The sequence below is a fragment of the Phyllostomus discolor genome, chromosome 13, assembly GCF_004126475.2.
Source record: "Phyllostomus discolor isolate MPI-MPIP mPhyDis1 chromosome 13, mPhyDis1.pri.v3, whole genome shotgun sequence".
In the NCBI taxonomy this organism is placed as follows: domain Eukaryota; kingdom Metazoa; phylum Chordata; class Mammalia; order Chiroptera; family Phyllostomidae; genus Phyllostomus; species Phyllostomus discolor.
Genome location: NC_040915.2, coordinates 41,821,595 through 41,849,560, shown reverse-complemented (window position 1 = coordinate 41,849,560; position 27,966 = coordinate 41,821,595). Strand labels below are relative to the sequence as shown.

At 46.4% G+C, this 27,966-nt stretch overlaps 1 protein-coding gene across 4 annotated transcripts; it reads right to left on the bottom strand.

Moving 5' to 3' along the window:
* Positions 1–27,966, bottom strand: STX2 (syntaxin 2). 4 transcript variants are annotated; one of them, XM_028503611.2, is made up of 11 exons: positions 27,781–27,956; positions 19,131–19,205; positions 17,720–17,819; positions 13,968–14,042; positions 12,655–12,728; positions 11,743–11,851; positions 9,923–9,996; positions 9,675–9,812; positions 7,446–7,556; positions 5,185–5,310; positions 2–2,056 (listed from the first exon to the last, which is right to left on the bottom strand). In XM_028503611.2, the coding sequence occupies exons 1-10, from the start codon at positions 27,808–27,810 to the stop codon at positions 5,230–5,232; spliced, it is 867 nt and encodes a 288-aa protein (XP_028359412.1). In that variant the 5' UTR covers positions 27,811–27,956; the 3' UTR covers positions 2–2,056; positions 5,185–5,229. The 4 variants fall into 4 exon arrangements, with proteins under 4 accessions (XP_028359414.1, XP_028359412.1, XP_035870604.1 ...); XM_028503613.2 differs by lacking the exon at positions 5,185–5,310 and having other exon boundaries at positions 1–2,056; XM_036014711.1 differs by lacking the exon at positions 13,968–14,042.

Here is a 27,966-nt window from a genome sequence, read left to right as displayed (position 1 = left end):
GTTTGTTTTTCCTTTTTCTTTTAATGTAAACATGGGATATCTGAGTAATAAAAAGGTAACAAATGAATCTGTAAATATAGTTTTAAAAGTCCAATTTCAAATAGGTACATGAGGCGTACACGTACAAACGTATTATCTGATAAAAGACTTAAATAAATAGAAATCAAAAAGCAGTTCCATAACTTCAACTACAAAAACACAAGTTCCGGGAGTACTTCGAACCTAGGAAGAGTGACTGACTGGAGAACGCGGTGAGAATCCTGGGAGGCGCGGACAGCCTGAATGTGAAGAGGAAGGGGGACAGCAGGGGCAGGTCCTCAGCACAGAGCTGCACCTGTGGGCACAATCTCAGACAACAGGTGTGCAAAGGGTGCACGCGCACAAGCATGATCTGTAGTCAGACATCCATCGGGACAGTCACATCTTGGTGTCGCGCGGACCAGTGAGCGCACCCCACTGACAGTCTACTTAAGGACTCCACGACGAGCTGGAGCGAGCGAGAAGGCTCCGAGGGTAATTCTGAGTAGACAGCGGTGATCGGCAAGTACATGAAATGCATAAATACAGATCTGAGTCTCATCCAAGCAGTTAGATGTAGAAATTATAACTGAGTTCCCTACTGTACTCAATAAGGAACACAGCTTCTCAACTGTTCAATTCACACTTATTGTTTGGAATTAAGGGTATCTACATAAGTTTTCACATCAAGCAATGATAAAATACAGTCACATGCTCATACAGTCAGATACAGAAGTAACAAAAGGTAACTATATTTTGGGTATCCTTCATTTAAAAATTTGACTAGTTGCTACCTTATTTGATTCACTAATAAGATTTCATACATTTTACAAGTCTAAAGCATATTATTGTAATAACATTCATGAGCAATAAAAATGTTTAATTACTGGTAGAGTCCTATAAACTTGGGGAGTGAACTTCAAAGTTCAGCAGAATAGTAGGTACTTAACAAGAACATTGAAGTGATCTATACAGCAGTTTAAATTTAAGAGAATTACTTAATGTCTAGGAATAATTTCCTTGAGTTAGAAAGTACTAAATCTTGGTTTTTATCACCATCTTAACTTCAGACTTTATTAATGTAAACAGGGAAAACAAACCTTATTTTTAATGAACAGAGAGAAGAGACCATTGTCTTTACAGTGCAGTAACTAATTTATTATCTGGGTAATGGAACAAGTGGAAATGGAGCTGAGTATAATAACTGAGACTTTTCTGGAGGGCCTCAGGCACATTCAAACCAATATTAACAGAAGGCACTTGAAAGGCTTTTTACGGTGCTTTGTAACCAACATTTTCTATGCCAATGGCAAACTCTGTAAACAACTGTGCAAAGATGGCTCTAACATCACGAAGTTACCTATGTCTTTAAAAGGCAATATTTAATATATAAAAATGGAGTAAAGATGTTAATATATTAAACAATTTATAAACATTGAAAATTACAGATATCTTACAAAACAGCTGAGATAAAATTATTTTTGCTAACAGTAAACAAACACAAATTAAACATAATACAAAAAAGTCTCAATTAGCTTGTTAGCTGGGAGAAGGAAAGGGAAGAAAGTCTTAGACCTCAATTCCAATGGCTTCAGAATGTAAAATATTCCAAGTTATTAAACTTCACATAACATGTATTTTAACACTGAAATATTTTTAAAACTGAAAATTTCAATAATTCCTTATTTTAAGGCCATTGAAACAAGTTTCACATTGTTAGTTTTGTGAATGTGTTATTTAGAGTCCAAGAATGTTTGGGCTGACTCATCATATCCATTCTGCTCATGGTTTTTTCACTGAACAATACACTCTATTGTGGGTTCTCTTTCAATCCACTAATAAAGTCAGCGCTCAATGCCACATGTCACAATGTCTAGGATTCATTCATGAAATGGGAGGATGCTGATTTGCTGCAGATGTGGTCTGACTCCAAAGACAAATGGCTCTTGGGCTATGGTTGCTATCGCAGTGTTGTTGCTAGGATAATTCCAAGGATCACAAGTAAAATAATTACACAAATAATAATGAACATCATTTTCTGCAAGATAAAGAGAAACATTAATTTGCAAGATATCGAAGGAAAGAAATCACTCATCATTTCCTAACAAAATTCTCCTGGAATTTGGGATACTTTAAAATACAAGCCCATCATCAAGGAAGAACTTCAGAGGTCACACAAAAGAGAGAGGCAGAGAAGGAAAGTTCCAAAGGCAAAACACTGAGTTACAGACACATGTGCATGAAATTAAATTAATACATTAAAATATGTGTTATCAAAAGTTATTTGCTCCTGAAGGGAAAAGGCAAATCTAGTTGGCACCACATGGGTTCTTTAAGGACACTTTCTATTGATCATAATAAATTCCAAACGGCTGTTTCTCAGATGCACTGTAAAACTTTAAATGACTATTTCTTTGTTGAAAAAGTCTAATTATACATTTTTTACATTGAGGTATGATGCATGGGTGTCAGAACCCAACAGCCCATTCACTCAATCTTCCATTGCACCCACAGCCCAGAAGCAGGGCCACACAGCATTTAACTTTTGTTGTAATTAACAAGCATCCTTGCACAGCTGAAAGCTACACAACCGTTGGCTTAAGAAACCTAGTGTCCTCCAGGAAACTTGTCTGCAGGAAGAGAAGGAAGTCCCAAAGATGAAAGGTACAACCACACTGAATGACTCGGAGTTCTCTTCATAAAGCAGAGATTTGTCATTTTAAATTACAGTTACCAAATTCATGCTGCACTTTCATCTAAGAAATCCTATCTGCTGAAACTGTGCAGCTCTGAATTAGCGTTAGCACTCAGAGCTTAATTAATTACTTCGAGATTTATGAAGACAGTGTGGCCAGGTGCCTCGGTAACTCTCAAGTCAGTTACTCAGGACCCGGGGAGCACTGCCTTCAGGATATTGCCTCTCCTTCAAATTTCATGTTACTTGTTACTATTATGTGTACCCTGGAAAGCGGGACTTCAGTCCCAACCACCCAGCCTCCTCTTCACATGTTTTCCTATGAACTTCTCTCAGTAGAATAAGTATTTCCCTCATCCTACCATACCTCCTTCCCATCAGCACCCAGCCTTCAGCTCCAGCACCTACGCAGGTGCCTGTTCACTCCACTCCACCTGTAACCACCTTTGAGAGCCAGCTGCCCTGGACATGTGCTCTGCTTTTTGCTGCTCCTGGTGTTTGCCAAGTGTCCAGTACTTCAGACGTGCACTTTTCTCTACACCTGGCTTCAGTGATGCTCTGAATTCCTGCCTTAAGTGCCATATATTTACAATTATTCTTGTCTAAAATCCTGCTAACTGCTCCAGCCAAATGCCGTGATGTCTCCATAGTGGACAGAACACACCCTTGAGAGTCACTCATGTCCTAAGCTCCCCAGCCTGTATCCTCATAGACAGTCGGGCGTCCCACCCATGCTCTGGGGAGATCTGGGTCACTTCCACAAAGTGCTATAGTATGCCTGGTCCATAGGGAGGCTTTGCTGAACTATTTGCTGAAAGAGTAAATTAATTTTTCAAAAATTATAATTAAAGACATCAACCACTGCATTTGTATTAAAAAATTGTTGGTACGCACTTTCATGTGTGTTTTTATCAATGAGGACTGTTTTGTGTCCGTTCGTGTTACGGGCTTTAGAGTACAGAACAATCCCACTGCTCCCCAACAGTCACACTGAGAGGAACCTTTTATTCATCAACATTGCCAATGAGCACCCATGAAAAAGCAGCCCATTCACTGGGTCCAATCTAAAAATTAATTCTATCTTAATATAACCACATTCAACTGACCATAGTATGGCCACTAGGAAAAAATAAGAAACAACCATTATATTAGGAAAAAAAATCACATACACCATTTTTTGAGCAGAGCTAATAGGAAAGCAGTAAGAGTGACACATACACTTCCTGCCTAATAAAAGCAGCGTGCTCTGAGTCCCCTCTGCCTGCTAAAGAAGGAACCGTTAATAGACTCAACATCCCAGAGCTCACTGCTGAAGAAATGTCAAGGGCAATTTTGTGGCTTTATGAATGTGTGAACACTGACTGGGAGGTCTCATGTGCTGACTATGCTTGCTGAGTACATGTCACATTGAGAAAAAAACTGAAAAACTGAACAGCAGCAGTGAAACCTGGCCATACCAACGATCCCTTTCTATTATCTTATTTTTTTTTAAATAAATTACTGAGTGTCCATCAAGCTGGCAGTCACTTTCATGACAAAACAGTGAATTCATCCAGTGCTGCTTGTCACAATCTTAGATACCCTGGGACCTTTCACAATTTTAATCACAATGATTATGCCAAAAAAAATGGAAGAGAAATAACCAACTGGTGTATTCTAATTTAATACACCAGAGCACATTCTAATTTAAGGGGCAGTGCAAGAAGGAGGACACCAAATGCATAAGAAAACCAGAGGAAAACACAAAACCTACAGAAGTTTGGAAAAAGGTGATAAATAGTGAAAAAGACAGACACTTTAAATAACTGAATGCCTTTTACAGTCAGAATTGTTTAAGAATTAAAAGGCATGCTAACTAAAAAATAGCATGCCTTCATTTAATAAGGGAATTTTTTAAACAAACTAGATGGATGAGGTTAGATGGGAAGTTTTATTTTCATTGAATGTTCTTCCTAGTTTTAGTGCCAATCCCTGTAATCCCACAGTAAAACAATGAGTAAATATATTCCCAAAGCAAGTTTCAGTTGTCACAATTATTCAAAAAGTTAAAATTTAGGAGATAAATTAAAATATTAAGTGTTAGTTTTTTAATTGAGAATTAACCTTCACTGCTATGGTTATTACACTTAATGAAGGAGTGAAACTGTCTTCCCAGATGGAAAACAAAAGGTGAGAGACACCTAGCTGTTAGCTGCTGTACTGTCACGTCCAAGTAATATAAGGAAACCTAGACACTTAAAAAAAGAAGTATGTGAGAAGTCCTGGGTTTAAAATGAGGGACCATGCTGCCTGGTTCTTCTCGTACAATGGCTGGAGACTGAAACTCAGCGAGCGGCACATGCGCTTGCCTAGAGGACGTTAGTGCATGCACTCCACTGTGGGCTTGTACCGCGTTTGGGCATATTAAAATTGGGCAAGCACTACTGTTAGCTAATTGAGAAAGTTAATAAGCATATTAGTTGATTACTTACTGCTGTGCTAGCAGAGAGGCATACACACTGACGTTATCCACATCATTATTTGCCAACTGATAAACCAATAATTAGAGCAATTACAGCAACCAGAACCACTGACACAGCAACAATTATCCACTTTTTCTGTCAAAGAAAAGCAAGCTGATTACATCACGGTTCACTTTCTATTGGCACATTAGAAGACATCACTCATTTAAAATAAAACTAGCCATCAGAACTCATTTTAAGTTATAGGATATCTGACTAATTCCGTTTGACAATTTTTAGTTATCAAAAGAGTGATTTTCAATTTTAAGGTCTGAGTATCTGGAGTGAACTATTATAGAACTTAGAATATCGGGTTCCATGAGCAAGAGACCTGCATGATCACGGTATTTTGGTCAATTTCTGATGGACAGAGATACACAACTGATTTTTTCACATCTATAGAGCTATATAGCCAGTCGGCTAAGAAGTCAGCGCTCTATTGAGAACGCCTCACACTCTCTCGTTTCTTGTCATTTGTTTGCTGTTGGCAGTAAGAGCCCTCCCTGCTCCCGCCACACCATATAACATCAGTCGCTCCACTATAGCCACCTGGTCTCTCGGGCCACACCATGCTGCCCTGGGAACAAAAATCAGATACCAGGAGCGGGGACGGCCATCGTCTGAAAAGAGACAGCAGCAAAGCACCTGAGGAGCAGAGTGCCAAGTCAAACAAGCTATATGATTTCGGGCATCAGGCAGTTAACAGGAAAAAAGAGGGACCATTCTGAACCAGGCACCACATTTCTGCCCAGCTAGCAACCGGGAGATGCACAGACGTCATCACCTCCTCAAGCGAGGCTCACTCAGCAGGTTTAGAATGAAGATGTACCTTTCCACCATCGGTTATCTTTGTAAAACCAGCACTCTCCCTTTAAATGTTCACTAGACTGATGCAATGCTGAGGTCATGAAGAAGAGGAAGGGACTGCCCCTTTTCGTGGTGTGTGTGTGTGTGTGTTTGTTTGTTTTTACATAAAAGTCCACTTTTTGCCAGGAACTAGGCCAAGCACTTTACCTATGAACCTCATCGCTTTGTTCTACTTTAAGGGTGAGCACTTGCCAAGCAATAAAAAAGAGGAATGTGAGAAAACATGCCTGATGCTTCGTAGGTAAAGAACACATAAGACAAGCTCAGGAAAAGCACAGGGAGGGGCTCTGCGGAAAGCACAGACGTGCGCCCGTTTGGGAAGGTCTGCACGCAGTCCTTGCAGGTGAATCTGCACGTGAAACCTGACTCTTCATGCCTCCCAAATACTTGGAAATTCTCTCTCTCCAAAGCCTTTGCTGACAGGGCACTGGACCCTCCCCAGCCCAACACTGAGCAAGTGGCTCTGCAGCCCCGCAGACCCAAGTGGCCAACTTCCAGGAAGTGGGAGGCAACCACACAGAAAGCAGTGGTTTGGTGCTTCGTCAGAGAAATAGCCAAGAACTGGTGGGCAAAGGCACAATGACACATGTACACAACTTTCCAGTCCCCGAATCAGAACTTAATGCTGTAGTTTCACTGTTTTCCTAGAAGAGATTTGGCTCACACAGACAACACATGTAAGATTCAGATAAAGCTTAAATGTGAAGGCTATGTAACATCTTAGGTCCAGTCTCAAATAATTCCCCCAAATCAAAGGATCAGCAAATAACCTAAATAGAGAATAAAGTGTTCTTTGCCTAAAATGTGTAATCAATGAACTTAGAAGAATTTTTAATCCCATTAGTTTCTCTCCCTCCAGATAATGACCCAAGAAACAGAACTCTAGAATTTAAACCCATCCAACCTAGAAAAGGGAAATGGCTCACTTCTAGTTGTAAAGGGTCATATTACTTAAAACACAAGGGGTTTATACCAACATAATTTGTCAACAAACTTCAAAACTTTTTAGCAAAAAGAATTATTTCAGTTTTAACCCTGGCTGGCGTAGCTCAGTGGATTGAGAACAGGCTGCGAACCAAAGTGTCGCGGGTTCGATTCCCAACCAGGGTACATGCCTGGGTTGCAGGCCATAACCCCCAGCAACCGCACATTGATGTTTCTCTTGCTGTCTCCCTCCCTCCCTTCCCTCTCTAAAAATAAATAAATAAATAAAATCTTTTTTTTTTAAGAATTATATCAGTTTTAAAATGAAACATTAAGAAATTTATGTTTCTTGGATTACCTTTTAAGTCAGCTTACATTAACATATTACAACTTGAAACTAAAAAGGAAAACCCACTTTAATGCTTAAAAACCAAACTCACCCTTCTTGCTTTGCTCTGATATTTAATAGCCTTTTTTGTTTCTTCCTTGGCGTGTTCTACATAGTCTGCAGCATTCATAACATTTTTTTCTATGTTGTTGATCATTTCACCCTTAAAACAAAAAGTTTCAAACTTAGAAGACATTTTCAAATGACTTAACTATGTATCTTAAGACAGCCACATAGCATCAATAAAGGTTTCACATGAACATAATGTGCATGGATGGAATGGATACCGAATTTCTTTATGACATTTATGGAAAGATAAGACCATTATAAATGTAGTAATACAAAGTAATCAAAATCAATTTTTATTTCAAAAAGAACTAAAAGGAATGGACAACAATACAGATAATTAAAGACATATCAGGTAGGTTGTGAGATATGCTTTAATATGGAAACAATCTTTAAAGGTGAAAACAGAGAAGAGGCAGTTGCCTGAGGTTGAACTAATATTTTACTACTATGCACACAAATGCAACATACAAGGAATGACATCTTTTCTAATGGTTAGAAAATTGTTGCAATTTCTTTAAAATATCAGTAAATTAAGAATAGCTTACATTTGCCACTAAGTCGACTAAATTAATGAGCGAGAATATAAAATGAGGTGAAGGCAGTGGCACGTTTGGAGCAGGGAACCCATTACCTGGTTTTCTGTCCGCCAGCAGACATAACTGCAGCAGTGAGCAGTAGGGCATTGAAGAAGGACGCACAATTAACTCACTCATTCGCAAAATGAAACTCAGTGCTAAGTTGACTCTACACGTATTGTGAATTGGATAAGTCAATATAATGCAATACTAAAACTTCAAAAAGGAAACAATGAAATGGCTAAGAAAACAGCCATTTTTCTAATGGAGCTCATATATTTGGCATTACAGCAATTAGAATTAAACTCTAAAGTAGTAAAGTCTTTAGTAATTGCAAAAATAACATAGTGTTCTTGTTGTCTACTGGGATTCCTTCAGAACATTTCCTGAAAACAAGAAGCTGCTAGACCAGACTCCCAACTCTCCATTTCTTGTTTCATGAATGGCAACTGGTCCGCCGAAATCAAACAGCACATGGTTGTTGGTTTCTCCTAGCAAGTGCAGACCTCAGTTTTGCACACGTTTTCATGACAATGTTCCTCAAAGTAAAGTGTTTTTCAAAAGGTCAGTGAGGCCTGTGAAGAATGCCATCTACCTGACTGTGCCCTCTCCCTAGTGGCCCAGGCAGTCACAGCAAATGAGCCACTCACACAGGGGTCTTCTGAGGGGACTGTTCCTGCCAAGAGAGATGCCACCAGCAGTCTCCATGGAAGTGAGGTCCCGATTTACCCACGGTGGTCTCAGGAACGTGCACACTTCCTGGTGCTCAGCTGAATTCTAACAGGCCCCTGAACCACTGAATGGCGGGGCCCCTTAGCACCACAAGAGTCAGAGCAAACATCCACATACCTAAGAGTACACAGCAGCTTGTACTTTAGCCCAAATTTTACATAGTTTTTGAAAACTGCATTAAATTCTTCAGTCCTCTCACGGGGCTCTCTTCATACCCCCTCCACTCCCTGCCTGTGCTACTGGAGGAAATGAGAACACCCTGTATGAGTACAAGCATTCATTTGTGTCATGGATTGTGTCCCCTTTGGGGCTTATTCTTTCAAACATGTCTTCTAATTATTATTCTAATATGAGCTCTTTATAGAAAACTTGAAAATATATATATATATTTTACAAAAGAAAATTTAAATTCTCCTAGTCCCACTGTTATCATACTGTTTGGTATATTTCTTTCCCTCTCTGAATACTATTTTATGTAGTCAAGTTCATGTCACATGTGTGGGTGACATGCACGTATATGCTGTGCAACATGTTGTATGTCTTTACATGTATGTGTATACACATAAGATTTCATGGCTCCCTTGACTTAAAATTCCAGCACGATATTTGTATATTTCATTAAAAATCGTCCACAAACAAAAGTTTACATTCCCTTTGGTTGCCTAACAGGCTACTGTCCTCCAGACACATCATAATAATAAAGAAAATTGAGCCAGTCCCTTGTTACTGAAAAGTTTAAGCTGTTTCCAGCATTTCAGTCTTATGTTACAATAACATTACAATTAACTTTTGAATTTTGAGACTGCATCCAAACTAATGGCTTTCCCAGGAGTACTGGAGTTGACCAGTGGGTGTCAGAAATGCCTGTTCTCTGTTTCAGAGAGGGAGAGGTGTCTGCACTGTACCTGCGTCTCCACGAGCATGGCCATGTCCATAAACATCTCATGCAGCTCTCGGATACTGGTCTCCAGTTTCATGATGTCTTTGTGACGTGACTCAATCTCATTGAGAGCTTGTCTAGTAACTTGGGAATCGGATATAATCTTTGAAAAACAAAAGAAGAGAACTGCTGATGAACTTGAGAGTGCTTTGGCAGCTGAGGAAAGGCACACGTGCACAGCAGCGCTGCGGCCGCGGCCCGTGGGGCACTCACATCGGACGTGAAGATGGACGGGTTCCCACTCTCCAGCATCGCTTCCAACTCGTCGTCAGTTGTGGTCTTCCCAGCTGAAAGGGGAACAATTAAAACTCCACTCAGAATGCGACGATGTATAAAAACAACTTTTCCACCCTAAGTCAGCAACTGAAAGCTGAGTTGTTAACATTTTTAAACAATGTTTTGCTAACCTTTTGAATATATAATATTTTCTTAGGCAAGTATTTTCTTTGTTAAAGATGATAGAAACTAATGTAAGACTGAGAAGTAGAAGGGCTGGAAAACACTCATGAAAAACCTCCTAACTGAATTGCAATGAATAATGAAATCTAATTTTAGTATGAATGAGAGACAACTATAAGGAAATAGATAACGTAATTTTTCAGCACATTGATTTTCCAGAAAGTTTAACTCTGGCTTATAGAAAAAGGGGTTAAGCTGAATTCAGCATATTTTAAATGGACGTGAATGAAGATGGCATATTTAGAATCAGATGCTTTAATACTTTCTATGTTTTGGTTGGTAATATTTTACCTTGAGTTTCATGTATTAATGCTCTCTGAAAAAACAAATTGATGATTACTATTTTTCACAATTTGTGCCACAAAAGACAAAATTAAGTGAATATACATCATAATAATTAAAATGTCATTGATGTGAATATTGACTGCAGCATTACTCATAATCACCAAACAGTGGAAACAACCCAAAGGTCCATCACCGGGTGATGAATGATAAACGAAACATGGTCCATCCGCCTGACGGAACATGATTCAGCACAGAAAGAGATAAAGTACTGCCACCTGCTACAATGGGGCTGAACCTTGAAAAAACTGTGAAGTGAAAGAGGCCGGTCACAAAGAATATACGTTGTATGATCCAGTTTATATGCAACGTCCAAAGCGGGCAGTTTACAGAGACAGAAAAGGAGGTAGGTGGTTGCCTGGGGCTCGGAGCAGGGAAACCGGGAGGGATTGATCATCGGTGGGGAGGGCCTTTTGTTTGGACTGGTGAAAATGTTCTAAAATTGACTGTGCTAATAATATATGGGGTGGGGCATAAGTAGGTTTATAGTTGTAAGTACGTGAAACAGTTTATCATTAATTATTGTATTGTCTTCCATGTGAACAACTGTAAACCCACTTTTGCCCTACCCTATACTAAAAACCACTGGGCACTGAGTATCATCCTTATGGTATGTTAGTTACGTCCCCACGAAGTTGTTACAAGGGCATTCAACGAGGTTCACCTTCACAACTGTTCCCCACTCCCCAAGTCCATGGACACTGCCCCCCACAGTGGGTGTGTCATGGCTCAGGAAACTGATCTTTGATGATGGGCATGCGCAAACTGCCGTCTGTCCAGGGAGATGCGAGCTCCATCTCGCAAGACTGACTGCTATACAGACACCCTCAAAAGGCAGTCTAGAGCCAAAGGGCAGTGATTGCCTGCTCCCCAGACAAGCAGAGCCCTGAGACCCATGGGGAGCCATCTCCCAAGATGAGGCAGGAGGGGCTGGGGGACACGGGAAAGTGTTCCCCACCTGAAGAAATAATGGCTGAAAGTTTTCCAAGTGTGATCAACACTCTAAAAGTAATGGAAATTAGAAGTCATTTAAAGCCCACTCACCTAGAATTTTCTGAAGGATAGAAAAGTAGCAGGCTTGGGATTCATTGAGCAAGAAGCTATGAAAGGGCTTTAGGTTTTATAAGATTGGCAAAAACAGATGGAATGACTTCTTTAAAGTTACAGTAGTTTGATATCAGACTTTAAGACGGAAAAATGTTTTTAACAAGGTGGCATTTTCATGTACTCACTTATTTCTAGCTGGCGCTGTATACGCCCTTTGCTTCGCTCCCGAAAGAGAGTCTGTGCTTCATTATATTCTGTCATAACTTCCACAAACTTTCGAGATAGTACTGAATGCTATTAACATATGAAAAATTAGATTAACATATAACAGTCACTTCTTCTATTGAAAAATGATATCTAAAACCTCACATTATGAGAATTCAAACTATTATGCTACTCCTTCAAATGAAAAATAAGAATGGTAGCAATTTCCTGTATAACAGGATCTATGCTAAGAACTTCCCATGCATTGTCTTACTTAATTTCACAATAACCGTCCTATACTCATTACCCACCACTTCACAAAAGTGAAAGCCATGATTAAGAGAGGTCAATTAGCCTATGGTGACAGGCTGACCGACTGTCCCCAGAGCCTGCTTGCTTAATGACCACTTGTCAAGCAGAGTTAAGCAGTCTGAACCCCACACTGCCACCACATGCACCTCTGAGAGGTGAGGCCTCAAACACTAAAAACAAGTCAGATAATTCTCCGCTCTTCCACATAGAATTCTGTTGATGGGCTAAACAGATTTTTTGTTCATAAGAGATAACTATATCTTTTTTTTTTAAGATTTTATTTATTTATTTATTTATTTATTTATTTATTAGAGAGGGGAAGGGAGGGAAAAAGAGAGTAACATCAATGTGTGGTTGCTTCTCATGTGGCCCCCACGGGGGACCTGGCCTACAACCCAGGAATGTGCCCTGACTGGGAATCGAACCTGCAATGCTTTGGTTCGAAGCCCGCCCTAGATACTATATCTTTTTATGCAAAAATCTGAGGATTAATATGACAGTAAAGATGAAATTATTTGGCAGTTGAAAGAAGAAAGTGAGGAGACTTATCATTACAGCCTAGATGAGGCTGGGAAGCAAACCTGGGTTCTCCGTATGCGAACATCCACAGAAGTCCGGTTCCCACTCTCATCCTGATCAAAACTTTGTTCAATAGCTGGAAACAAACAGGGAAGAGTTACCTTTTACATGAAAACAAGGACTTCTTCAAGCCAAACCTCAAAGTGCTCTTCCTTCTTTTCAACTCCTAATAAATGTATGGATCTTGGTAATAATCATTAGTTATTGATAATATCACAAAATAAAACCAGATGTTATATGTAACCATGTAAAAGAAAAAAATACCTGAATCTGATCGAGCCTGCAGAACTTAACTATCAAGCTACAGGAGGTACAGAGGACACTGGAGCCTGAGAAATGACATTGTAGGGGTGAAATCAGCGAACCCCTGAAGCATGGCAAATTCTGAGGGACAAACATCCTGGTTTCTCCAGCCACAAGAAAAAGTGCTATGGGGACAAAGATGGAAGCAGAATCTGATTTTTCAAAACCTTAAGTGACACACCAACCAATCACAGTGCATGGTCCTGATTTTGAAACCCTTATGTTTTAGAAACACACACTGAACTCTACACTAATGAAGTTGCTGGTGCCTGGGATTGGCCTGGAAACCGTCTGTGTGGGGTAGGAGCCACTGAGAAGGGCAGCACTGCAGGGTGTGGACACTGGGCTGGGACAGTCATCACCCTGCTTTGAGACAGGTTGGAAATTTCCCATAATGCAAAGTCCTTTTTAATCCTCAGAGATTTTCTTGACTTGAATGCCAGTTTGCAAAAGTTAAATACAACGTCTTTCTACCACATCAAGAAAACACCACCTCCGTCTGCATCGTACAGGAAAGCTGCAACCCTCTCAGGACCCAGTGCTGCTGGAATGAGCGTGGAGCACTCAGCTGAACAGCACCAAATGTTCAAAGAACTTACTGACTGATAGGTCCATTCAAGCACCAGGCAGCGCATTTTAAAGGCTATTCACCTTCTCAGGGATCTGCAAGTTATCCAAGGGTCAGAAAATACACCACTATAAGAGATGAACAGTTTGTAAGCAAGTGCTTAATCCTGTTGACCGTGAACGGGTGCAACTCTAAATTTAAGGGCTAATAAACATCTGCTTTAGCTCCTCATATGCAATCCGTACAGCTAGCAGTTTGAAAATTCTAGGAAAATGAATGGCTTAAATGAAAGGCTTACTACCCCAAGTACATACGTACAAATTAATTTTGAAGTGCTCACAATTTTAACTTTTGAAAATATAAAAAGTTTAAAATTATAAAGGAAAAATGATAATTACCCATAGTCCCACCATCAGTGATTAAACATAAAAACTTTAAACTCACACTTTAACTTGGTACGAATTTTATTAGCTGTTTTCTTGATTTCTTTGTTCAGATCTTCAAGCTCCTCCTTTATTTCTTTAAAATTAAAAAAAAAAGTCATCTGAGCTATAATATCCAACATCAGTAATGTCCAAAAAACTTAAATGGAGTATTTGGTAAATGCTCAAGTGGGTTTGTTTCTTTAGAAAAACCATGGATTGTGCCAGTGGTTCTCAGTGTGGTTCCTGAGCCAGCAGCCTTAGCACCAGCTGGAGCTCAGGGGAAATGCACATTCTTGGGCTCCCCCCCAGACCCACTCCACAGAACCTGCCAGGTGGGGGCCAGACCTGAGCTAAGCCCTCCAGGCGATTCTGGCGCATGCCTAAACCTGACACTAGCTGGTTTACACCCATTAATGGATGAAACCACACACTGAATCCACTGCTCATGCCCAGACTCAGCAAAGGAAAGCAGAACTTTAACCAGGTTCTGGAAAAGGAAAAGTCTCCCATGTGTTTGATTCCTCTTCTGTGCTCCACTAAGTAATCAAGACAGGCCGGTTCCTGTGCTGAGGGGGCAGAAGCCAATGCTCTCTCCAAGACCCAGCGCTATGCTGGGGGACAGAGAGCCGAGCATGGGCATCTGGGCGAGAGCACACACTCAGCCGGAGGAGTGGTGCTGGGACCTGGCCCGGAGAGCACCTGACGCTGGCCGAGGACATGACGCACCGGACAATGCGCGCAGGTGTGAACCACTGAGAGCTGCAGAAGCAAGGACAGTGGAGGGCAGAGCCCCACTCTTCAGCTGGCGTTCTGATGTCCAGGGGCACTTGCCTCTCTGGATAAGGAAGCAAACAGGTCGGGGCGCACTCAGATGAGACATAGGACTTCCCGCTAATGTGGGCACCTGGAGCTCAAGGGTTAAGAAAACACCAAGGGGCTTACACACTTAATCCTTTAAGCTACAGAAGCAGGTCTTAAGGGATATTTAGTAAGGGTGGTATTTCAAGTCACTGAGAAAAGAACAGGACATTGGGAATGTCCCTTTCCAACAGACTAGGTAAGTCTGATCAATCCTCCAGCTAAGAACAATCAGAAAAGGTGGACAAAATATTTGTTTAATCCGCTTAATCCTGGAGAGGGAAACTCAGGGAGGTGAGCCAAAGGTGGCAGCTGAGGCAGCGGGAAAGAGGTCAGGCCCTGGCAGGCATGTCAAGCTCTGAGCCACTGCGGGAACTGGAGTCAGAACTGCTGGTGCCCTGACACCCGTCACACTGTTTAAGGTCATCGCTGAAAAAAGAAAATACTACCAGAGGACTCAAATTATTGTCACCCGTTTTCATGTACAAAGCACAGTACACAGTCAAAAATAACCAGGCAAACCAAGTGAAAATAAGCAAAAGTAAACCCAAGAAGCACAACAGACAACACGACCAGACCCACAGGGCACAGCTAACGGGGTTGCCAGACACAGACAGGCATACATTAGGTTCAAAGGGGTAAGATACAAGGTCATGAATTTTGTCAGAAAATAGCACAGTATACAAAGGAACAAAATGAAATTCTAGAACTGAAAAATACTGTAACTAAAAATAATTCAACAGGTGAAGAGAGGTTCTGTGACTGGAAAGAAAACAACTGAAGAGACACTTCAGAATGAAATATGAGGCAACATGACAGAGAACAGAAAACAGGGGACAAGGGACATAAAGGGAACAATGGAAAGGTCTAAAATACATATGATGCAAGTCACAGAAAAAGAAACAACAGAAAATAGATCAAAGATAATTTCTGAAGAGAAAATGGTCATGATTTTTCCAAAACTGCCAAAAAACATCAATCCAAAGAATCAAGAATATTATGAAAAGCAGGATAAGTAAAAAGAAAACCACATCTGGAATCATCAAAGTCAAATTCCTAAATGCAAAGACCAAAAACCAAATGTCTTAAAAGCTACAATTAGACAGTTAACCTTAAAAAGGAAAAAAAGACAATAGGAAAATATCTTCAAAATCTCCATGGTGGTAAAAGAAGATAACTTCCAGAGTAGACTCCTATATGCAGTAAAAATATTCTCCAGAAATGCAATTAAATAAATGTAATTTCAGACTATACTACAACCTAGTTAAAAGAAGTAATAAAGTGTTTTTTTTAGAAAGAAAAAGATGATCTCAGATGGAAACTTTGAGACACAGGGAAAAACAGGGAGCTAGCTCTGTTGGGGGAAATATGTGGATAGGTCCAAATGCCTCTTAATTGTATAAAACAATATAAAATATAAATGCACATATATTACTTCCATCTATCACATATAAATGACAGTAATAGCAAATAAATAGAAAGAGATGACTTCAAGTTCCCTAAGTTCCTTGTATTACTTGGAAGTAGTAAAAATACAGGTTTATATTAGACTTTAACAAATCAAGAATGCGTACTGTAATCTACAGGACTAACCACTAAAAGAACAAACAATAAATAGTATCTATACATAAGCCAGCTAATGGGGGAGAGGATAAAATTCTTTAAAACCAACACAAAAGAAAGTATTAAAAGAGAAAACATAACACAGAACAAGAAAAATAAAAATCAAATAAGGCTATAAGTGGTAGCCCCAACATATCAAGAATTCCAGTAAGTAGACCAAAAACACTGATTAAAGACCCAAAAAAACGCTAACACTGGATACGAAGACAAGCCCCACTACACTTTGTTTACAAGAGAGGAGGAACATCCAGACCGTGAGGAGGCAGAAGGACCTGGAGAAGAGGGGTGGGGCTCTGCTGGGCACGCAGCCCTCAGAGAGAGGAAGCTGGTGGGTGGGGCTCTCCAGGCAGAGGAAGGGGCCTGAAAGCGCAGTTCCCAGAAAGATGCGCCTTTTGATAAAGGCTCAGCTCACCACACCAACAGTTTCTATCTGCATAAGTGTCTGGACTGGGTCCAGACAGTTATAAAGGACATCATGGGGACAATTGTGGAAATGAGAATTCGGACTGTGGATTAGATAACAGCACTTTATTGATGTTAGCGTTCAGAATTAGATAATTATACTGTCGCTATGTAAGAGGCCATCCTTCTTAGGAGTTATGAATAAAGAAGACTCAACAGGAGACGGAACGAGAATTTTCCCGGGCGAAAAGACTCCGCATTGTAAAGATACCAGTGGTGCCACAAAGCGGTCTGAGGACCCCTCTGTGATCCCTGGCTCCCCCAGACCACCTTCACGGTTCCAAAATTTACCAGCAGGTAGAGGACACACCCTCCTCCTCACTGGCCCGCCCTGACACCGACTGCTGACCACCACCTGCTCTGGACTGCTGACCACCACCTGCTCTGCGCCACCCTCATGGACGCTGACAGCAGCACGCTCCACCCCCGCTTCCTCTGTTCGTCCCTGAACCTGCTGTAACTAGTGGGGTTTTCAGAATCCATCCCTACTCAACATTCACCCGAACACAAAATTCTCCTTTCTGTTCAACTGTGAGTACAGTACAGGTCTAAGGTCCGATCGCTGACATGGCCCAGAGTTCTGCGGAGCCTCTCTGATGCACTGGACATCTGGTTTTATCTGTAAGTGTGTGCACAGTACCCGGCGGTGGCTCCCCCGGCTGACCACCAATGCCACGGCTCACGTGACCGCGCACATGGGAGTCGGAGCTGTGGCCCACTGGGTTCCAGTGTGTTTGACCAGCTCCCGCTCCCTTGCTGGTGCAGCATGGGCTGCAGCCTATGTGACCCACAGCAAGAGAGACGGGCCCACGGACAGACACGACTTACTTCCTTCTGGGTTTGGTGCAGAAAGAATGATGCTGTGGTTTTTCTTCACTTCTTCCACATATTGAGCTATTTTAGATATACTGTTTCTAATCTCCTCAACCTAGGAGAGAGAGAGAAAGTCATCACCATGTGGCAAGTGGCAAATTCAAACTTGTCACCACTTTTCATGCCTATGAAAAGGATAACAAAGGGAAAAAAGTGAATAATTACACATGGGAAAAAAAGCCACTTCTCATCACACACTGATATTCACTTAATTCAAAAAACATGGGCCACGTTAAGTTAGGCACTATCAATCAACATCCACCAGCGAAACCCATTAGGTTGTAAAAATGTTCACTGTCAAGACCCAAGTATTACCACAACGATGCCAACTAAAAGCATCCTACCAGTGATGCCTGTACTCGAGCAGTATTCGTGTGGTACTCGCACAGTACTCACACAGTACTCGTGCAGTGCTTGAGAGTACGCACACGGTACTTGTGCATGGAGGAGGAGACAGCCCACAGCAGATGCAGGCAACCACATTCTCACCTGGGGAGGCATTTACACTGATAAGGCGGAGCCTTCACAGTCATTATTTTTTACCTCTAATGGTCTGAAGTTAAAATATTCAGTACTCATTTCTAAATGTCCTCATTAGCAAGATCTGTCCAGATGGGGTCATATTATCTTCCTAAACCTCTGCAGTAGGCTGAATAATGTCCCCTGAAATGCCCAGGTCCCAGTCCCCGGAACCAGTAACAGCCACCTTACCTGGCAACAGAAAGTTTGCAGACGTGACTAAACCAAGGCTAGGGAAAGGGGAGATAACCCTGGATTCTCCAGGGCAAGGCGGGAAGTGTACTTAAAAGAGAAAGAAGGTGGAGTTACGGCTCCAGAAGGGGCCCCTGACCCAGAAGCGAGAGCTGGCTTTGCCATGAAGGGGGTACGGGGGGTGGGGGGGGGGAGCGGAGATGGCCAACTCCCAGCACTGCTGATCAGCACAGCCCCGCCCGCACCTGGGGTCCACCCAGAACAGTGAGAGGACACATCTGTGCTGCTTCAGACTCTCAGTCGCAGTCACTAGGCAACCAGGACACCCCCCCCCAAAGCACACCAGCAGGGGACTGGGTAGATTTGAGGACTGTTTTATTAACACTAAAAATTCCTAGAGAACTCATGTAACTCAAACACTCTTATTAAACACACTAGCATTAGTATTACTCCGGACAGGACAAATGCCCAGCTGCAGCAGCACAACGGCTGGGAGAAGGAAGTCTGTGCTCGCCCCGGCAGCACGTGTACCAAAGCCGGAACGGCAGGCACAGAGCAGGGCAGCACGGCCCCTGCGCACGGATGACACGTGAGTTCATGAAGCGTCCCACAGGTTTTAAAGAAGTCTGACTGGACTTCACCGAATGGCCCTTACCTGATGGAAGAACTCGTCCATAAAATGGCCCTTCTCCACGACGACAGTGGCGTCCCCATCGTCGTTTTTCCTGCACTGCAGCAGAAAAGGGAGATCCAGACTTAAAGACTTCTCCCGTGGGCACCCACAGAGAACTAGAAGGGCGGCTCAGGTCCTCTGGGTCTCAGCCCGCGAGCACACACTGCGCCAAGCCCACCACAAGCTCCACGCTCCAGGACAAGGTGACTCCGCCACGTGTCGACCGAGCAGCAGGCCTCAGTGAGAGCAGGTGGGCACCGGGAGACCTGCGGGAGGGACGCGGAGCAGCGCCGCACCGTTCGTTCGTCCTCAGTCCGTCTGTCTGTCTGTCTGTCCACGTGAGGCAAGCCACTTTTACGCACAAGAAGTGAAACTGCTCACACTGCCTTTTCCTATAAAGACGGAAGTGCTGACACAGTAGCCAGCTGTCCCGGAGCACACCATAGCAGTCCAGGACTCCCACCCACATTCTCCGGCCTGAGCGGCTCCAGGTCGTGCGCACACTCATCAGTAACCGCTCTGTCCAGGGAGAGGCACTGCAGGAGGCCTTAGGAGATAAACCACAGGAGAGAGCAACTCTCATGACCACCAGGAAGAGCCAGGATGACACTTACTGTAAGTTTAAAATCACACCAAAGAATAAAGAATGAGGAACCTTCTAGGCCAATGGTTCTCCACCTCGAGTTGCATCAGAAACTCCCAGAAAGCTGGGTCTCTGACTCGGGAGGTCTGGGATGGGGCGTTCTATGCGTTATTGAGCATTCTAGAATAGTGCTGCATTCTAACAAGTTCAGGGGATGCTGCTGGAGCAGAGACCCCACTTGGAGAAGCTCCCTTTTAGGCAGGCGAACGACCTAACAGCGTAAACCCTCTACTAGGAAGAAAGCCACCGGGGACAGGAGACAATCGCACGAGACCCAGGAAGCGCTCGGAACACCCAAACGTGAGCCACGGCAGCGGAGGGAAGTCTGGAGGTGGGGGCGGGTGACACAGAAACGCAGCAGAAACCAGCAGGGCAGTTCAGGGAGGGGCCTGTCCTCGGGGCACACCAGATGCTCGGCTCTCGTCCAACAGGAAGCTGCAGCGATGGGTTTTAGAACGCCCCTCCTTGGGAGAACCGAAGTCTTGAACTGTTGGAAGGCTGAACTCCATGTAGCATCACTGACGTTCAACCCAGGAATAACCTGGAAATGAAGTTCTACTAAAATTTAAGAAGCATCTGAAAAATTTAATAAATGTGGCAGAAAGCACAAGAAACCCTCTGTCTCACCATCCAGGGCCCGCTCTCAGGCAAGTGGATCTGGCCTACAATCGACCACAGTCTCTCAGGACCCTCAGGAGGGCACTCAGTGTCGGGCCTCTCCAGACGGAGGTCAGACACCTCTGGGGCGGGAAAGGGAAGCACTGCGTTTCTCTAAGACGACAGAGGTGCGCTCACATCCGAGGGCCCTTCTGGGCCGATCTCGACAACATGGCCTCACCGGGGCACACAAGGCGCGGGACAGGCAGTCCTCACGGAAGGAGCAGGATCTGCCCCGAGATCACTGCCCACGGGGGCTGGGGCAGAGCAGAGGCCTACAGGCGCATGGTGCGCACTCTGCTCAGCACCTGGCCCCGGCCCGGCCTGAGAGGCTGCCCACCGTGCCCGAGCTACTCTGAGCCCCCGCTGCCCTCGCACGGCACAGCTGTTGAGAAAGACACCGTGCTGCTGCCGAGAGCCCTGTATCTGTGCCATCAACAAGACAGGTATTAGGAGTTGTACCGGGTCCCAAAAGATGGGCCCTGGAGCCCGGACCCCGGACCCTCCACACATGAGCCACATTTGGAAAGGGGTCTGTGTGGATGGATTAGCTGCAATGAGGTCACGCTGACCACAGGACTCGGGTCCTCACGGGAAGGGGCAGACACACACTGGGGTAGACAGCCGAGACGAGGGCACAGGCCTGCAGTGACGCCTCTACAAGCCCAGGAACACAAGGACCGCCAGCACCCCGGGGAGCCCAGCAAGCCCGTCAGGACACACTGCCTCCAGCTCCTGCGGGAGCACGGCCCTGCCGACGCCCGATCCCAGACCTCTGCTGTGCGAGCTGGGAGCTCCCGTGTCTGTTGTTTTGAGACACCTGGTCTGTGGCACTGTGTGTGGAAACCGTGACCACTGGCAGAAAGCTCACGCCGTGGGGCAGCAGGCCTGAACTCTGGCAGCTCACAACAGTCCGACTCCACGCGCCCTCTCCCCTAGCCTGGGAACCAGCGCCCACGCCCACCCACACCCCTCAGAGATGCGGCTGTAAGGAGAAGGGGCATTTCCTCAGCGGGCACGCACACCAAGAAAGGCTTTTAAACTCACTTCTGGCCCGTGCTCCCCACTGGAAGCAAAGCAGCACTCACAGAGAGATCGGCACTCAGCTGACAAGCAGCGGCCACGGACCCTGCCGCTCCCCCGCAGAGAAAGGACCTGCTGCCGATGTGCGGAGTGCAGGCGCGCCCTCTCCCTGACCCTGACAGCCGCTGCCCAGCGTGTCCCATCGCCTCCCTGTCACACGGCAGAGCACACTGAGTGGCTAAGGAACGTGTCCGAAGTCTCAGAGCCAAGCAGCACCAGGGCCACGTCGGAACCCAGGCCCGTGTGGCTCTGTAAAACTGTCCTGACAGCTCCACCATGCCGACCTGGAAAACACAGAGAGCTGCCTGACCTCCTGCTCGCGGTCTCAGGCAAAGTACCCCGCACACGCACTCCATCGCCCCTGCTCTGCCCGGAGGAGATCAGGCACCACGGAGTGAAGGGGCCGCCCCGTCCGTCTGACCGCCACGGCCCTGCTCCCGAACCCCGCGGGCCCGTAGCCTCCGGGGAAGGAGCCTCGCTGCAGGCCCCCAGGCGCTCCTCCCAGCCCAGGGCGGCCTCACCCTCACCTCTGTGACAGTGTGCTCCATACCCATGCTGTCTGGACCCGGTGTCACCGTTCCTGTGTGTCTGTCTGTTGATCTGGGGTAAGGTGTCTCTGAAGGCAAGGATGGGGCCAAATCGAGAGAGGGAAAGGCCACCCTGTGAGCAGTCCCCTTACTGTGAACTCTCCCCATTAGGCATGGGGAGGGGAGAGGATGGGCAGGCACGTGACGCTGAAGGCTGGCGAGCCTCCCTGCAGCCCAGACACACGGGCAATGAGAAATGCATCTGCCCACGTGACCCTCATGGGGTCCCCATCTCCCCCTGACAGCCATTCCCAGTCCACAGCTGCCTGCCTTGTTTTTGTTTGACTCTGCTATGGACAATTACAAACACGTAAGAAAACAGGAACAATATGGAGGCAAAGGGGGAAAAATTGGGACAACTATACAGCCTAATCAATAAAACATACTTTTAAAATGTAAAAAAATAAAGTAAAATGTTAAGAAGAAAGAAAGAAGGAAAAAGAAAGTAGGAACAGCATACTGAGCCCTCAGTGGACCGGTCACCTGGGTTCCACAAGGATCACCCTATCCTGCTTCAGGTGGGTGCCGCACACCCACGGCGCCCCCACCCCTCCCCTCTAGGCCATCTCAGGGAAAACCCCCCACAAAAGACGCCTGTTGAGTGTACAAAGCGGCTGGAAACCCACGCCGACGACCTGCCCTGCCCCTCCAGGACAGAGGTCGTCCCCCAGCTCAGCGCTCAGGAGGGCGGGGACCAGCAGGACGGTTTCCCCAAGGACTTCTCCCAACACCCCCTGACCCTCGGAACCCCTCCCGTCGCCGGGGTCTCCACTCACAGTCGCTCGGTCCCACGCCTGCTGCTAGGTCATGTTTCTCTACCTGCAGATGGTGGGAGAGCCAGGTGACCATGGAGATGCTACCTCCTCGTCTCTTTTATTTGTCGTGTTAAACCTTTACTTACATTTCTCACTTCCACTTGGAATTCTCAGAACTACTAGGTACTGGGAAACAGACCCAGGAACACTGTCTTAGCTTTTCCACTCATAAAAAACAGAACGAGTACAAGCACCACACTAATTAAATAAATGAAACGCTCACTGCAGGTTTTAGCAGAAGCTGAATCATCACCAATCAGCAGGATCCAAAGCTGGACAAAACGCTGGCTGTTCTCTCCATGGACACGTATTCCAGGGCCTCGCACACACGTGATAGCTGTGGGGAAACAAACTCACCGAGCTTGAAACACGCACAGTGCTTAGAGTACCTCTGCTGCTGGAATACATTCTCTTTTTCAAAATTAAATCATTTGAATAAAAGAACACTTGTGATTTAATGTGGATAAAAAGGTGACTATTGGCCAGTTTGTAATTACGGTGCCAGATGTAACATTCCATCCTCATGTTTTTGGGTAGTTACAGTTCTGTGCCCTGTGGTAGCTGGGACACTGTTCCAGGCATCCGTGTTTTACCACAGCTCTGTCTCCGTGTCAGTAACACACAAACACCGTTTCCCGGGACTGCGACTTCGCGGAGGAAGCCCCACACCGCACACACCCGCTGCAAGCCCGAGGGCTTTCTTCTCTCGGGCGCATCGACTTCTCCTTGCTGCTCACTTCCGCGCAGTACTGACCTCCAAACTGGTCACCTTTTTCCCTCACAGCCCCCTGTCCCCACCTCTGGGCCCTGGGGTTGGCAGCCCTGCCTAGAGCGTGCTCCCCAGCCCGCACACCTCACGCAGGTCTCAGCTCAGAGCCGGCACCCTGACTGCCCGTATACAGCGGCCCCGACTCACGGCCCTCAGAGCAGCTCCTGCAAAAGACACTCAACTAATCACGGCTGGGCTGTTTCTGGCCCACTCCAGGAAATGGCCCACGACATTTCCCGGGAGCACGGACTCAGCACCCAAAACAGTGCCCCTCAGTAAAGACGGGCTGAACGAGTGCGTGGAGAGCGAAGAGGCGAGGGCCGGAGCAGAGAGGACGCACTCGGAGCAGGACAGAGAGATGGAGGACGGAGACCGAGCAGGTGGGAGGACAGACACAGACCAGCCAGGCTGCCACCCGTCCTAGTCTCACTCCACAGGGGGTCCGGGGCACAAGTCTGCCCTCCGTCTGAGCACCAGCCCACCTCCTAACCCACCTCCCTCCCTGTCCCCCGTCTGAGCGCAGAGCTCTCCCCTGCGACGCAAAGAGCCTTGCAGACAGCGGGTGCCACTGTCGGTCCGTGTTTCTCACCACGGCATCTCCAGACGGGAGCGCACCGCCTCACTCGGCACCAGCGGGTGCCCTGTGCCGACACCCCGACTGAGGCTTCAGAGCCCAACGGGAGGTGTGCGTCTGCCCTGGGAAGGATGGGCGGTCTGGGGGTGCAGCAAGAAACAGGGAGCACACCTCTGCTCAGAGACCTTCCGTCTCTGGGGGCACCAGGGCGCAAGGGGCTGGGAAGACTCCCAGGGTGGAGGCTGCAGAGGAAGGGAGACGGCTGTCCTCGGTCTGAGGTCTTCCCGTGGGGGCCGCGAGGGCGAAGCCACGGAGGTGGGGGCTCGTCAGGAGCCGTGAGTTTGTCTTGTGACAGGACAGAGGCGCCAGTGGGAAGCGGTGTGCTAGAGAGGAAACCCCCCCCCCACCGCGCACACTGGTTATCTCTCAGGTTTTCTATTCCCGAAATTCAGAATGGACTTGAAGTTACAAACAGGAAGTGTTAATCATGTGAACATTGAGGTTCTGCTATCTTAAAAAAAAACTAAAAACAACACATTATATATGCAAACAAGTATTTATTATATTTAATAGAGAAACTATAGAGTCCAACTGTGGGAGTTGTCTGTATGATGATAAAATATAAAATGTTGGCAGGACTGAATGAACCCTGAAATTCTAAACTATAACCATATGCATTTATAAAATTATAAACATATTATAAAATTCTTACTATTTTAAGTTTCAGTGAAGTAATTAGAAAATGTTTTATTTTGTAAATTGGGATCTGAGCCTTTACTACATAACATTCTGCACTACGTGTGCAATCTGAGCTGTCAAAAAGTAACTAAAAATATCTGGCCAGTCTCTCCTGCCCTTTAAAAATTGTAATTGCAACTCATCACCTTGAACTCAGGGATTGAAAATAAAAATAATCTCATCATTTCTCTTAGGTCTACCAATGTGTTTATTTGTTATCCCGCACACAGTTCCCAGTTGAAACCTGTACTCTATCCTTAACTGTGATAAATACATCCGTTTGCATTAAAAAAAATGGGTTTTTTGAGGCATTATCTTGTAGAATCTCCGGTCCACTCGGACTTACATCCCACGATGCACTTCATTACACCTCCCTCACTCTTCCTTCCCTGGTCCACCCACAGCGTGCACCCAGTCCCCACGGAGGTCTCCCTGCATTATGTGTACTGCCTCGCCGGGACCTGGCACCCAAGGGTCCTTGGGATGAGTGGTATTTTACTTTTTGAAAATCAGAAACATCTTTCTGGACTGAGAGTCTAGGAGATGTTGGGCACGCCACTTAAAGCTCGGGCACCCAGACCAACCGGTGGCTCAAAAAGAGAGTCATCGGTCGAAGCAACTAACTCTACTTGACAAATTGTGTTGGCCAAACCAGTTAAGCCTTTCCACATACTTAGGCGTGACCATCTCTTTCTCACGAGAAAGCACTAACAGATAGGAAAGGAAACTTCTGGGAGACATCACAAATATTTTGTCAGTGTAGACACCACTGATGAGGTATTTTTAACTACTGAAAATTAAATACTAAATGTTACCTGGGGAAAAAATATACCAGCCATTTAGAAACACACTTGTGAGCGACACACACAACTACTCCAAGAACTACTTGGAAAGGACACATTCCATGGGGGGGGGGGGCAATGTTTAACTCTCATATCTGGTATCTTTCAGATGTGTTTTTAAATATTAAGTTACTAAACTTCAACCATGTCAAGTTCAATTTCAACTTAATATTTTATAGTAGAGGGAAGGTTGCTGTTTATAACCCCCTGAAAACATTTTTTAAAAACTAGAAAATATTAGTAGCACTTATGATTACACGGCGTTTTCTCTCTCCACCTTCCCCCGGAGGGGCAGAGACCAGCTTATGTTTCAGCACGCCCTCTAGGGCAGACATTATTCTCCCTATTTTATACACAGGGAAATTGAAGTTTTGAGAGTCTTAAAATTATTTCCCAGCAGTAGAAAATCCACTAATTTGCCCTACAAGGGCTCGGCCTTTCATCCAGAGCAGGACGGTACTGGACAGCCACCTGTAGCTCCACAATTCTAGGTCAAAACAGGGTCACACGTTACACGTCGCATTAGGGGCTGGAACACCCATAAAGAGTGACAAACCACTGCCTTCCCATGTTTCGCTAATCAGACCAAGAAAGGCTGCTTATATATTCCACTGACGGATCTTTCTCACAATTCCCCGACAGCACACCAATTTGGCCGCGTTCCACCAAACGGTTACAGCGGTGGCGTGGAGCCAGCGTCAGCAAGCCCGCCCCGGACAAGCACCTGAGCCCGCGCTCGGCTCGGCGGGCCTTCTCCAGAGTGAAGTAACAACGGTAACTTGCTGTTTCACCTGTTGCTCGCTGGCCCTGCAGATGTCAAAACATCAGAGCCGATAAAAAGGGAAGGAAAGAAAAATCGCCATGAAGAAAGTGTCTCGTAATAGGAGCAGCAAAGCTTTCACGACCGCGGGATAACCCGCTGACGGCGCTCTGACCCAGGGACCCTCGCCGGACCCCCAGGACGCACAGGACGGCCGCAGAGCCCCTTCTCTCCACCGTCGCACGGCGGGCACGTGACCAGCTGCAGCCCCGGAGCCCAGCAGAGAAGGCGATTCATTGCCCGGCATCGGCCATGGGTGCCGAGGGCGCTGGGCCTAGCAGCCTGCGCGGAGGCTCTGTTTGCGCACCGGGAAACAAAACGTTACCACTGCGTTCATTAATGCTCGTGTTTTTAACTCGTCCGCATTCTCTCAGCGGCCACCTCGGTGTCGCCGACACGGCGTCACCCGTGCTGTGGCCACCTATGACACGCACAAAGCCTCGGCGACCCCGCTCCTCAGTGACCCGCCCTTCTCACTCATGTCAACCGCAACTCGCCGGCGCGTCTCCCCGGGCACCGACACCCCCGCGGCGGGCGCGCTGGCGGCTGGGCAAACACGGCCCAGCTCGCGGAAAGCAAACTGTTTACTCCGGCAGCAGAGGCGCGGCTCTGCACCGGCGGGGCCCCCGCCCGCCGCCAGCGCCCAGCGGCAGGCGCCCGCATGGCCGTGCCGGCCCGAGCGGGGCTTCGCCGCGACCCCAGAGCGCCCAGCACACGCAGGGCCCGGGGCGCACTCGGCTCCGGGGCGCGGACACCCAGCAGAGGAGGGCGGAGGGACGGAGCGGCTTAGGGCAGAACTCAGCCCGCGGGCGGCAGAGGGCGGCTCGGAAGAAGGGTTCAAGGCCCGGCCCGGACACCGCCCGGGGGGGTCCTCGCAAAACTCAGCTTCCCCACTTATTGAAGCGCCCAGGACACCCTGGGCACGGCGCCCCCCGGCCCCGCCACGCGCCCCACCCCGACTCCCAGATCCCGCGAGGCCGCCCCACCCCCGGCCTTTCCCCGACCCCCACCCTGGCAGAGGGTGGCCCCGGCGACCCCGGCAGGCCCCGCCCACCCCGCGCAGCCCTGCCTGAACCGCTATCCGCCCGCCCGCCCGCCGCTCACCGCCGTCAGGTCCGGCAGCCGGTCCCGCATCCCCGCCGGCCGGGCGTCGCGCCCCGCCGCTCAAGCCTGCCCGCGCTGCCGCTTCAGCCCGCCGGTCGCCGGGCTTCGAGCCGCGCCCGCCCGCCGCCTCCCCTCGGGCCGGCGCTGCCACGGCAACCGCGCCCGCGCGCTCTGCGCATGCCCGGC

Excerpts from the sequence above, each read along its gene's own strand:
- STX2 (XM_028503611.2), bottom strand. The coding sequence starts at position 27,810 with ATGCGGGACCGGCTGCCGGACCTGACGGCG. Across the intron at positions 17,820-19,130 it reads TGGACGAGTTCTTCCATCAG|GTTGAGGAGATTAGAAACAG; the intron begins GTAAGGGCCATT and ends TCTCTCTCCTAG. Across the intron at positions 9,997-11,742 it reads ACAGCGCCAGCTAGAAATAA|CTGGGAAGACCACAACTGAC; the intron begins GTGAGTACATGA and ends TTCCCCTTTCAG.